Genomic DNA, 12795 nt, shown 5'->3' with positions numbered 1-12795 from the left:
TAGTTTCTGTTTTCCTTATTTGGGCGCATTTGTTGACTTTATTAGAAAAGATGATTTGGCTATTAGTGAAGAATGAAAACAATGTGAAAGCTCGTGGACGGTTTCATATAAGAAGGTGGTCCATTTAAAATACTATTTATAAATGGAGTGTTGTCATTATTTTGCTCAAGACTATATTGTCCAAAATGTCATAATAGTGATGCGTTCTAGCACTTGCAACAAAATGAATTATTATCATGGGTCACTCCAGTTTTCTCTTTTCAAGAATCCTACGTACGATGCACATGATCTCACTTACTCAATAATTTCGTTTTATTTATAGTATGTACATGTCAATTCCGTGATCTCACATCTAGATTGATTAATGTGTCTATATGGATCAATCTACTTAAATTAACACACTTATATTTATACGAGTTACGGCATGATTAGTGGGGGTATCTACCCCAGTACCTCAGCCTAATAATAATGGAAATATATCAAAAAGCATGAGTGAGAAACACTTTAGTTGAGCAACGATTATTTGGTTAGAAACTTTCGGAACAATTTAACAGCATAATTCTACAGGTGGCTTATTGTAATTCGTTCTATTTTATTTTTGTTTAAATTTTTACAACAAATTTTAACTATATTAATATTATATATATTAAGAAACTATGAAAAAGTTTATATTGCTGCTGATGCTCTTCCAGTCTACAATTTTCAACCTCAAATTATATATGTATTTAACCACATAAGTGTGGTATATATATATATAGTGGTACAGCGGACTTGAAAATGCGTTAAACATTCTAGGTTCGAGATCTACCAACTCAGATATGTTCACTTATGTGGCTAGACAACATAGGTATATGATTTCCATCCCGTATAATCAGGTCCCTTTAGCAATAGTTGATAGATTCTGAGGGGATTAGTCAGTTGAATTTCAATTCACCTCATATTTCTATGTTATCAGAAAATCCTATATATTTTTTCGTTAAAACTGCTGGTGCTAAGAATTGATATTTTTAATGAACTCTTTCTATTATATATACTTCTATCTGATACAAAAATCGTTTATATATTATTCTAACCCAAACAGTTATATGCTATAAAACTCAGCTAAATGGTTAATGCTATATATCCCTTTATGATCATTTTGTTTCTTTGATTCATTACTTGTTAATTTCTGGACTTAATACTTGTGTACTGATTAAAACATTAATTATCCGCTTGAGAAATTCACGGCTAAAGCTCATACTAATCTTGAGGTATGGGAAGAGTTAGATATTAGGCCACGAGCAGCAGTCTTCAAGATAGTCTACAATTTATTATTTTTCAAAAGAGAGAGAAAGAGAGTGTGAGAGCACCTTTAAAGAAGGTCTTTCATCAAGTTTCTAACATATTAAAGCTCCGAATGGTGATTACGGTTTAAGCGGTGCGGGATAAGCGGTTCAACTGCGGTACGGTTTTAATAGTTATAAAATTGTATAGATATATAGTATATGTATAAATTTTTGTTACTGTTAACTGCGAGGCGGGACGAGATGATGGTCACCATTCGAAGCCTACATAACAAAAAGTAATTATAGAAAAGGAAAAAGATAAGGAAATCAAGAGGGTCTGTCTCGTGGGCAAGAGACGATGGACCAATTCTTAGGTACCATCTTTCCGGCTGTTGCTCTTTCGTTAGCTAAGAATTTTTTTTGTTTCAAAGTTTCATAACAAAAGTAATATATATCACTATAAAACAAAGTAAGGGACGATTCTAATATTTTGATCACTAATGATGCTCTAAGAATCTCTCAAACAGAGATCCCTTCAATGCTTTTTATCTCCAAATAACTAATACTTTATATATATATATATTATATTAAAATATGGGGTGAAGTTTACTAAGAAACAAGGGGAGTGAGAAACTTAACAGTCTCTCATCAATACTAATGACCTTATTTCATATAATAATAGATTGGTTACAACAAATTCTCAGCTCAAAATTTTATAATTTATGAAAAGTTCATAGTTATTTTCAACCAAAAGATTCATAATTTTGTAAATTTGTTGTCTAAAAATGATAAGATATTATAATATCTTATTCCATTTCCTAAGTTAATATATATATGCAGATAGAAGAATATTTACAAAGTTATTAAGATAATAGTTTGTTGTTTTTTTATTTTTTAAATATTTTTTTTTCATTTTCAGTTTTGTATTTTATATTTTTAAAATAGTCAGATCGTTTGTTTTTAAACATGAAGAATATGATCGTTGCACAAAGAAAAAAAAAACTAGTATAATCAAATATATCATATTTTCGGGTTTTGCAGGATTTCACCCTTTTATCCCATGTTTTTTTGACGTGTACCGTTATTACAATTTTTTATTTATAAGCTTCATCAAGGCTTAATATAAAAGTTGAGATTTTGGTATACTCTAGTTGAATTTTAGAGATATATATATATATATATTCTAGACCATGCAGTCATAACGTACCTCCTAACCATCGTTATTAATTAATCAAGCAACTTTTTGAGTTTCAGAAAAAAAATCAAGCAACTTATATATTCATTTCGAATTAGACACATCTACAATACAAATAATATATATAGTGTTGGGTTTTATCCAATATGTTACTATTATTAGCGCTACCATCTAAAAATAATAATGGTCATGTCACTTTAGATATATATAATATTGACAGAAATAGTATAATGTTTGATAAAGATACATGGTCACAAGATTACTTAATGACTTTTCAAGGGCAATATGTTTACATATATTCTCTTGGTCAATTAGGCTATATCTCTAAATTACTCTATATACTTTAGGAATCAATATCCCATATAATGATATTCATGTGACTTTTCTAGTACCATATATTGTCACAGATCTATTTCGTTTGGTGTTTAATTGCAATGGTGATATTGAATCAGATAAGGTGACAAACAAATCGCCCTCAATGATCGTCAGGCACCAAAGCAATATTTTCTATTCACTCCGTTCTGAAATAAATGTTGTTTTGAAAAGTTTTCAATATTTACATGATGTTTTAATATTTTAATATTAATTTTAATTTTATTAAAAATTAAGTGACCAATAATGTTTTTATAGTTCTTTTGATGATTAGTTGAGCTAGTTTTATTTATATTTTAATGATACATTTTAGGTAAAAATGTACATTTTAACTTTTTTGCATTGAACCAAAAACATACCTGCCATTTTGAAATTGAGGGAATATTAACTTTTTCAAATCAACCAAGCAAATATGCATAACTGGTCATCGATGAAATGATCAAAGTCCAAAAAACGTTTATTTTATTTGAAAACCCATTGGCGTTCATTGAATCCATGTATCATGTTGATCAGCGATCTTGTCCTTATTTGCTTGCTGCAGATTATTAAATTAATAGATGTAGATGTTCGTGACTCTGACTTAGCGTAAGAATAAAATTATACTTCAAGGAGTATCTAAATTTAAAATTATATTACCTTGAATCAAGGTAATAATATTATGTGGAGTATAGTATACTTCTCTCTCGCCACCGCAATTTATTATCTTGATTTTCCACCATCGCTTTTTTTAATCGATCCGAATAAAACACGTACGAAAGGTTGATTGGAATCGATTCTTTAGATAGTTGCACCATTCCACTTCTTCATTTTATTTTTGGCATAAACTTCATTTATTCGGATGTTCGTTTGCGCAATTATACAAGGAAAAAACAACAAGAAATGTTCCGAGTGTTAAAGACACATTTTAAGTGAAACATCTTTTAGGAAAATCGGCTGAAATCCACTTTAAATCATGATGGCATATTTGGTTTATATTTAACTGACTGTAATGCAAATAAATACCTTGTACTATTAAAATCTAAATATCATATCTTATATGTTTTATTTTGACAGATTTTTTAATGCTAATTAATTATATTATTATAAATTATATAAAATAATACAAAGACGATTCTATATTTTTATGAGGATTTATATCTAAATGCATCACTTTGAAATGATTTGCAAAATTTACGCATGGCAACATTTATTACATTATGCTAAAAAATCTATAAATTTTTTTTCGTTAATCTGCATAATTTGTTTTTTTTTCCTGGAGTTTAAAACCTAGACTTCTTCGTACAATTAATATTTTTAGTCAAACCATTACACTGGTCGAGCTCTCACAAGCAGATTCATCTTATTCCCAATATCTTCTCATCAAAAGTTTACATGAGACGCACTGATCTATATGAAACCATGGTTTCAAATATCGAGTTCTGAAGACCAACTTTTTTTCCAGCAGGACAGGATCAAAAGGATTCTTCTTGTCATTCAAGATGTTTTACACGTACGTATAATCAAAAGTATTCTTCTTGGTCAATAGAGATGTTTAGAAGTAGCAAAATATCCGATTTTGACAGGTTTTTGGGATTAATTCGGATTTCAGTATGTGATTTATCCGGTTACCAACAATAAACGCATCACACCGGACCTGTCACGTATGAAAAAAAGAAGCAAATTTAAGTTTAGATGGGCTAAACTGCCAAAACATGGTGGGAAAACAATCACTGCCATTTACTCTGCAAAGGTTGTTGACCAGATGAGAGTTCTGGTCCAGGTTTGTTTGTAATAGACCCTCTGCAATTTGGGCCCCTATCATAAGTGATATAAGTCGTATAGAAGACCCATTTCTTAAATACTACAGTAGATTTGACAATTAATAGTTACATATTTTGTAATAAAAGTTATGAAACAGCACTAGACAGTACACAGTAGACATAAATTTATTGTCTGACTGGGATGAAGGGATGGACATGATCATTACACCATGATTAACCATAGTCTCTTAACTGGGATTCTTAGCTTCAGATAAGATACGGTTCTTAGCTTTTCGTAGATTTTAACTAAGAACCGTCTCTTAACCGAAAAATGTTTAAAGAAAATAAAAACAAAAAAATGTCAAATCATGTTAAGAATCCTTGATAAGAGACCGAAGTTAATCATATCTTTATTTGATATTTGGCTTATATTTCTATGGTTGTCCCGTACTTGTTTCAAGTATTTAACATTGTCAAGTTAAGGAATAAATCAACAATTTTTTTACTACTTTTAAGTCTGAATCAAATCGAGTAGCAAATACCTAAAAATTATAGAGTACTTGCCCTGTTCTCAGTCCAAACAAGTAGACAAAGTATTTGCTAATTTTCAGGTACATGCTACTTGGCTTAGTTCGTTCAAGTAGTTTGATTTAGTACTTGTATTTGGCTTGTTCGATTTCAGTTGTTTTCTTGGATCTTCCTAGCTAGGGTTATATTCATTATAAATGTATAAGCAAAGCTTGCTAGGTTTTGTTAAACGTACTTGGCTTGTTGCGAGAGGGATCTTGAGTTGGGCGTTTGTCTATGACCATGTTCTATCTTGTAACCGATAAGCATTTTCTTTACTAAAATGCTAGCGTATTCTCAAAGAGATAGATGGTCTTTTGATAGCGAACACTTAGGTTCTAGCAGACGGAAACTTAGTGGTAGTAGCAGTAGCAGCCGATTCTCCTTCTCCCAATCCCTTGTAGATCAGCAGATATGTGGAGCTTGCTCAAAGTTTGAGAAGTCTTCTGTTGCCAACTTCGAGCGCCAAATCGCTGCTGTTCTTGCCTGTGGCCATGTTTACCACGCAGAGTGCTTAGAGACCATGACTACAGAGATAGAGAAGTACGATCTTGCTTGTCACGTATGCACTATTGAGGAGAAACAGGTTACAAAAATAACAAGGAAAGCCTTAAAGGCAGAGGCAAAGCACTACAGAAGATGTATAAACCGCGTTGTGGATAGTTACAGAGAGTTTATGTTCCAGAAGACAGAAGGAAAGGCTCTAAAGATGGAACCTAGTTTCAGTAGCAAAGGCCCGTCTAAGTCATTCTTGAAATGGCGTTTGGCTTCGATCAGTTCCAAGTTGAGTAAACTCTCGTCCAAAGACTCTGCATTAAAGAAAGGGTTTTGGTCTAGACACCGTTCTTCATCAAACATAGAGGTAAAAGATCCATACACTTTAAGAGATTTTGAAATGGTCTTATGAAAACTGATAATACACATTTCAGGGACTTAACCACACATCTCAGCTTTGTAGAAAGAAAAAAATAGATATGGTTGGAGCTTCATCTTTAGTCTTTAGAGCAGCTGTCTTTAAAGTTCTGTAATCTCCATTACCTGCCGTTTCTTATTCACAAAATGCAACAGCATGACGTTTCTTTGATCTATATGATCTCCATGTTTGACTGAAACATGGTCCAAGTACAACTATGACACCAGATTCACACTTGTATAAGTAACAAATATTATTTTAATCTTTTTAAACTTGAAGAATATACACAAAACAATACAATATAGGCTTACCAAAGTGTACATAAGGCTCAGTTTCATATACAAATCTAAAGACTAACCTTTATATGCCACCACCAGGAAATATTACAGATATATATTGTGTATCCTCCTATCTATAAGAATGCAAAATGCACATCTTTCTTGGGCTACAAGAATCATTACTCCCCAATCCAATCACTGGCATTTCCAGTTCTTGAGCTTGTGAAAAGACAAGAAACGTTTCAGACAACAAAGTCATGTAACTGATGGGGATTAGAGAATCTGCCATCTTGCTGGTTTCCTAGACCAATGTAGCGGTTGTAATCATCCACACCAAACCCTTGATGATAGTTCATCAAGCTGTCATAATCTCCACTAGTAGCACGGTCTGCATCAGATGTATATGGGACGTTGTTGTTTTCATGACTCTGTTGTTGCGAAGAAGAAGAGTCTTCATGTTTGAACTGAGATGTTTCCTGCATTTTCTTGTTGTTGTCTTGATTAGAGTTAGAGAGTAACTCTGATGATGAATCTCCAAACTCTTCTTTATACATCTCCTCAATCATCGGTTTCCATAGCCGAACTCTCGCGTTAATAAACCAGTTAGCAACCTAAAAAATGTAGCACAACAATTGTCAAAAGCCAGAGGTACCACTCAGCAACAACAAAAGTGAGATCACAGCAAGACCACTAGGAAAGTGGAAACAGACGAGGACTTGACCGTCATATCTCTCTTTCTTTGTCTTACCTGGTTTTTCGATAGTCCTGTCTGTTTAGCAAGCATGATCTTCTCTGACTCCTTAGGATATCTACAAAACATTTGAAAATGGTTATGAACTAAGCAAAGAGAGAAAGTGGTCACTTTAATCAAAACACTTACGGATGAAGGAAATGCTCAAAGAGCCAAGCGCAGAGTATAGAGACAGAGTTTTCAGGTAAGCCTCGTTGTGGTCTCCAAGATGGTCTAACCATTCCAAGCTGTTGATGCAAAGCTCTCTGTTGTCTCAACCTCTGATCTAAATACCTCAATCTTGGTATCCTCTCTCCATGCTCTTCACAAGACTCCTTGTCCTCCCCAAGCTTCCCTCTAATCACCTGAATCTGCTCTTTTAACGCATCCCTTAAACATCGAAAATGGCGAGAGATTTTGTTCAGAGCCACTGATGTGTAAGGCTTAGCTGCTCCGAGACCAGCTACCATCTCGAAAGACGAAGCTAAAGCTTCCATTTGATGGTGGTATTGGTTGTACCTTTGGTCTACTTGGTTGACCACTGTTAAGAGCTTGTTCTTCTTGCTCTGAAGCTCTTGACGTTCTGAAGAAGATAACTCCTCATTGTATGTGTTGTTTTCACTGAAGTCTTGACCCTTGTCGTCGTTGTTCTTGATCTTCTTGTTACTATCTTTCTTGACGCTAACAACTTCATCTAGCAATAGCTGTGTTGGTTTAAGGTAAGGGGATCTTAGAACGCTACTCACGAACCCTGTTGTCTCGTAACGGTAGTTGTTGTAGAGTCCAACTCCGTTGATGTAACCAGAGGAAGGACTCTTCCCATTCTCATTAGACAGAGAAGGATTGTAATTCAACTGGTTCTGGTAATGGTATTGGATCTGGTTACCGAGGCTTAAAGAAAGTCCTCCACCGTGGAAGCTTAGATCGTTGCTTGAAACCGTTACGCTTCCGTTGAGACCTGCGCTTGTTGTTGGTGGGATAAAAAGCATCTCGTCTTGAACACTACCACCGGAGTTTGGGACTTCGAGACCGCCTCCGGCGGAGGAAGAAGAAGCTTGCTGTTGCTGTTGTTGTTCGTTGAGGTAGATGGGTTTTTGGTACAGAGATTGCATCCCGACATTAGTTTGGTAATAAACCGACATGGATTTTCTTGAAAATGTTTATTACAGTGAGTTTCTCATCTGATTGATGTTTTGTCTGAAAACGAGACTTCCTGTAAGAGAAAGAGAGAGAGAGAGAGAGAGAGACGTGTAAGATTAATAACCAGATTCTTGAAAGGAAGTTAAAACATCGTATTCTCACGATGAAAACAATTTCAAGAAAATGAAACCAAGAAGTATCCAGTTTAGGAAAGAATTAAAACCCTAATCTTTATACGCAAGAAAGCTTTCTACTTTCATAAACAGATGAGGATAAGTCACACGGAGAAGATGATGATTTCTTTCCAAAAAGGAAAAGGTTTTTTCAAGAATGAAAGAACACAGAGTACAGATCAATCATAGCTTTCAATCAAGAAGCCAAAGAACAATTGATTATTATTAATAAAGTTAAGAAAGAATTTAAAGCCCTACAGAGGAGAGATTGTGGATATTGATGTGGCTGAACCAGGGAACACACAAGAAAAGAGAAGAACTTCGAACAGTTGAAGACAAAAAGAGAAGAAGAAGAAGAACACCCAATCCCAAGAGACGATTAATAATTTCTATTATAAATAAAAAAAAGTATTTTTTTTTCTTGTGTTTTAATCCATAATTTACTATAAAATAGAATAGAAAAATAACTACTACATAAATGGAGTAATGTGTTTTTGATTATTCATCACTCCATTTTCTACTTTATTTTAAAGTAAACTAGATTTTGACCCGCGTTTGGAAAACGCGGGGTTGTTGGATTATATTATAATACAAAGTTTTATTATATCGAAAAACATAATTTTTAACAACTATATAATCTACAAATTAGTTTATTTGAGATTTTATACGTACACTTTTACGTAAGTTTCTTTTGGACATGAGAAATATATCCGGATCAAAAAAACAACCGAACCGACCCAAAATTATAGGTTTAGTTCAGGTCCAGAGAATATAACATATTGGTTTTTTTGACCCGCAGGTCTTTGTTTGCGTCCGAGTCCTACCCTAGACCCGATCATAAATATGTGTTTATTAGGTATATTTGGATATTCCGAATATGTTTTCGGTATTATGGATATTGTTTTTAAGTTTTTGGTTTACGATTAGAGTTTTGATTTCCGGTAAATTTTTCAAATTAAAAAAAAATTGGGTATTTAGATAAAATTTTGGGTATTTTTCAGTTCATCGTGTCAGATTTTGAATAAGATTTTAAATTTTTAGGTATTTGAATTTTTTTGGTATTTGTTTAGAGTTTCAAATATTTTTCGTGTTTCGGATATTTTTTAGATTTTTCATATATTTTAAATTTTTTTAGGATCTTAAATACCCGAACAGATGTGGACTCATTACGTCCATATCAGATCCAACAACCTTTTGATATAGATTTTTAACGTTATTGTACAAAAACATGGTTGATGAAATATTTTTCTGAGTAAAGGTATCATAAGAAATAATATTAAGATCTGTTAAAAATATTTAAAATATTATATGTTTAGAATGATTAATGTATTATCAGAGAAATAATAAATAGTTATACATAACTCCAAAAACTTTTTTATATTAGATTTTTTTAAACTCTTTCCTTTTTAATAGTATTGATTCGTTTTAAGTGAAAACTATATAAAAGTATAATATCTAAACAAATAATTTTAAAAATCTTGAATAATCAATACTGATATTATAAAGTCAGGTTAGCTTTAATAGAACCAATGAATTTTTTCATTTTTGTGAAGATAACATGATTATTCAGAAAAATTATTTTTAAATATGAAAATATTATCAAACTATAGACGGTTGAAAGTTTAGTATATGATATATGATTTTAGTGGGAAAGTTTATATATGATATGATTACTTTATTATAAACGAAATAGGAAGTTAGAATGTACACATATATGTCTTGTAATTTATCTTGCTTTAAATCATATATTATATGATAAAAGTGATAATATAAAACATTAGTTTCAATGCTTTTACGATTAAAAATTAAAATGATAAATATAGTAATAGTAATGTTTAAGATTTATGAGTGAGATTTAAATAAATAAAAGAATTGACTAAATTATTGTTAGAAAAATATATAGTAACATATTGTTAGTATAAATTTAAGGAAAGACAAAAAAATAATGAATTAAATGAAAGGGTCCAAATAACTTTTATATGTAGATTTTTTTAGACTCCTTCCCTTTTAATAGTATTACTATTGATTATAGAGTGGGGTTTGAGATGCTCTATCATTAGAACCTCGAGAACAAAGACCAGATCCTAAAACAATAAAATATATATTTAATAAATATCAACCAATTTTAATAATATATGGACTTTTATTGAAAATCTCTACCATTTTTAATTCAAACCGAAGATGTATTATTATATTTTGCATCTTTTTTCTTTTCTTTTGCCAACCATTTAAAGCAGTATAGCACGCTTGATAATAGCAGAAAATTCATTGTATTTATTTTTTATTTGGGTTGTTATAGATAATAGAGAATATTTTTACAAATAAGACTTTTATATGCATTTATATTTCAAACTATCCATAAACAAACTAATATTGTTGAACCGGAACTAATACTGTGTTGTCATTGACTTGACTTAGTGCTGATATTCAAATAATTAGAATAAACGAAAACATTTAAAAAACCGAAGAAAATAGTTGAAATTCGGCTTGTGTATATGTGAATATATATTTTTGTTTATAAGCTTAATAGTTGGATACAAATTCAAGCAACCGTTGAATTGTTTTACCATTAAACTTGTCCACCAAAGCTTAATTGATTAGTTGACTAAAGAATCTCAGATTGATTAGTTGACTAAAGAATCTCAGATTGGTTTTTGACCGTCATTAACGATGTGTTTTCTTGTAGTGTGTGAACCAACAACATATGTTTTTATTTCCAATATAATTGCAAATCCCTGACTATAAGCGAGCATGAAACATGTGTTAAGCGCAGACATGATACTTCTTTACTATTCTGTGATACACAGTTGTTAAAATTATCGTCGTCAAAAAAAAAGTTGTTAAAATTATCATAACGAAAAAAACTCTTTGTAAAATTTGTTAATTAGGATCTGTTTCTGTAACCTAGAATCACCGTACCGGCCGATGTAACCTCCTATTTGCCCATTTGGGATGAAATTAATGTATAACATTTATTTAAACAAATTGTAATTAGAAGCAGATAATATTTTTTAGGACGTATCATGTTTGTTTATTAGTTAAACTATACGTGTTATGTTCAGGTAATACAGCGGCCACAAATTTCTCATTAAGTGACGTGCGAAGGTGGAAACTTAATTAACATCATTTTCAGGATTTTCTGTTTTTTTTTCTTACATGTTAATAAAACCGAAAAAATTTCAACATATCATCATCATATATACCTTCTGTTCCTACTGCATTGCTGTTTTATTCCTAAAAATGGGTTTTTTTGTTATCTGTGTTACTTACTATGTAATAGTTGATGTTGGTACATATTATTATTTTAGGGAATATTATTGAGAATATTTAAAATTTCTGAAATATGATTAGCTCATCATTATGGAAAGTGTTTTAGCGAGAGAAAATAATATTTACAAACGAATATTATTTCAATTTTAATATGTTCAAAAACTCTATAATTATATTTTACTATAAATAAATACTTTGTTACCAAAAAGATGTTAAACTACAAAACCTATCCATGGAGCTAACTTTTTTGTTTATTTTGTTTGAGGTAGCTTAGAAAAATTGATTTGGAGGGAGTGTTTTCTTAGAGCATTTCTAAAAATACTATCTATTTTAGAATTTCCAAAATTCTATATTTGAAGTTTCAAGATGTCCTTTTTCAAAAGTAAAACTTCAAATTTAACATCAAAATTATATATTTGTAATTTACACTATAGTCTTTATATTTGTCATACTTAATATAAATCCATAAAACTTTTATAAATAACTAGCACATATATAAAAATATTATAATAATATTAATTAATAAAATTTTACATTAAAATATAAAATTATAAATAGAAATAAATAATTAAATATTAAAATATAAGCAAAATACCAAATTATTCCATAAAGTTATTTCTATAATGCTCTATCTCCGGTTATACAAAATTTGTTTGAAAAATAATTTAGTTATACAAAATTTGTTTGGACAATAATTTGGGAATATCTCCTTAGTGGTGGTAAAAATGAAAAGTGGTACCATGAAAGTGGTAAACATGTAATTTCCCCCAATAATTTAGAGGTTCTGGAGCAAATTTACTAGATTACTAGTGTTGTTATAATATTTAAATTTTTGTAATAGTTATGTTTTCATGTATCTTTTTAAAAAAAAATTATTAAGTTTCTTTTGTAATATTCTTGTTGTCTAATTCTAGTTTTAAAATATAAATCTTATTTTAATTTTTTTCTTAAATTTTAAAAAAATTTGTGTAAAATTTGAATTTATAAAATTAAATTTGAAATATTTATGATATACAAAAGTTTTAAAGATTAAAATGATAAATGAAAAAATACTTAAGAATCATAAATATGATGTATAATTAATTATAAAGACTAAAATGCAAATAAAAGATGAATCTTCAAATTTAAAGTTTTGAGTAATGAAACTTCAAAT

At 30.6% G+C, this 12795-nt stretch overlaps 2 protein-coding genes across 4 annotated transcripts; one reads left to right on the top strand and one right to left on the bottom strand.

The window, feature by feature from the left end:
* Positions 1–5421: 5421 nt before the first annotated feature.
* On the top strand, positions 5422–6045 carry LOC103831438. The gene has a single exon (XM_009107328.1). The coding sequence runs from the start codon at positions 5422–5424 to the stop codon at positions 6043–6045; it is 624 nt and encodes a 207-aa protein (XP_009105576.1).
* A 246-nt stretch (positions 6046–6291) lies between these two features.
* Positions 6292–8860, bottom strand: LOC103830651 (BEL1-like homeodomain protein 3). 3 transcript variants are annotated; one of them, XM_009106459.2, is made up of 5 exons: positions 8631–8825; positions 7579–8272; positions 7210–7449; positions 7078–7138; positions 6292–6940 (listed from the first exon to the last, which is right to left on the bottom strand). In XM_009106459.2, exons 2-5 carry the CDS (start codon positions 8199–8201, stop codon positions 6572–6574), a joined length of 1293 nt encoding a protein of 430 aa, XP_009104707.1. In that variant the 5' UTR covers positions 8202–8272; positions 8631–8825; the 3' UTR covers positions 6292–6571. The 3 variants fall into 3 exon arrangements, with proteins under 3 accessions (XP_009104707.1, XP_009104706.1, XP_018508857.1); XM_009106458.2 differs by having other exon boundaries at positions 7210–8272; XM_018653341.2 differs by having other exon boundaries at positions 7210–8860.
* Between the last annotated feature and the right edge of the window lie 3935 nt (positions 8861–12795).

This window comes from Brassica rapa, chromosome A07 (assembly GCF_000309985.2).
Source record: "Brassica rapa cultivar Chiifu-401-42 chromosome A07, CAAS_Brap_v3.01, whole genome shotgun sequence".
Taxonomy (NCBI): domain Eukaryota; kingdom Viridiplantae; phylum Streptophyta; class Magnoliopsida; order Brassicales; family Brassicaceae; genus Brassica; species Brassica rapa.
Note: the sequence above shows the minus strand (reverse complement) of the source record. Positions and strands in the feature narration are given on the sequence as shown.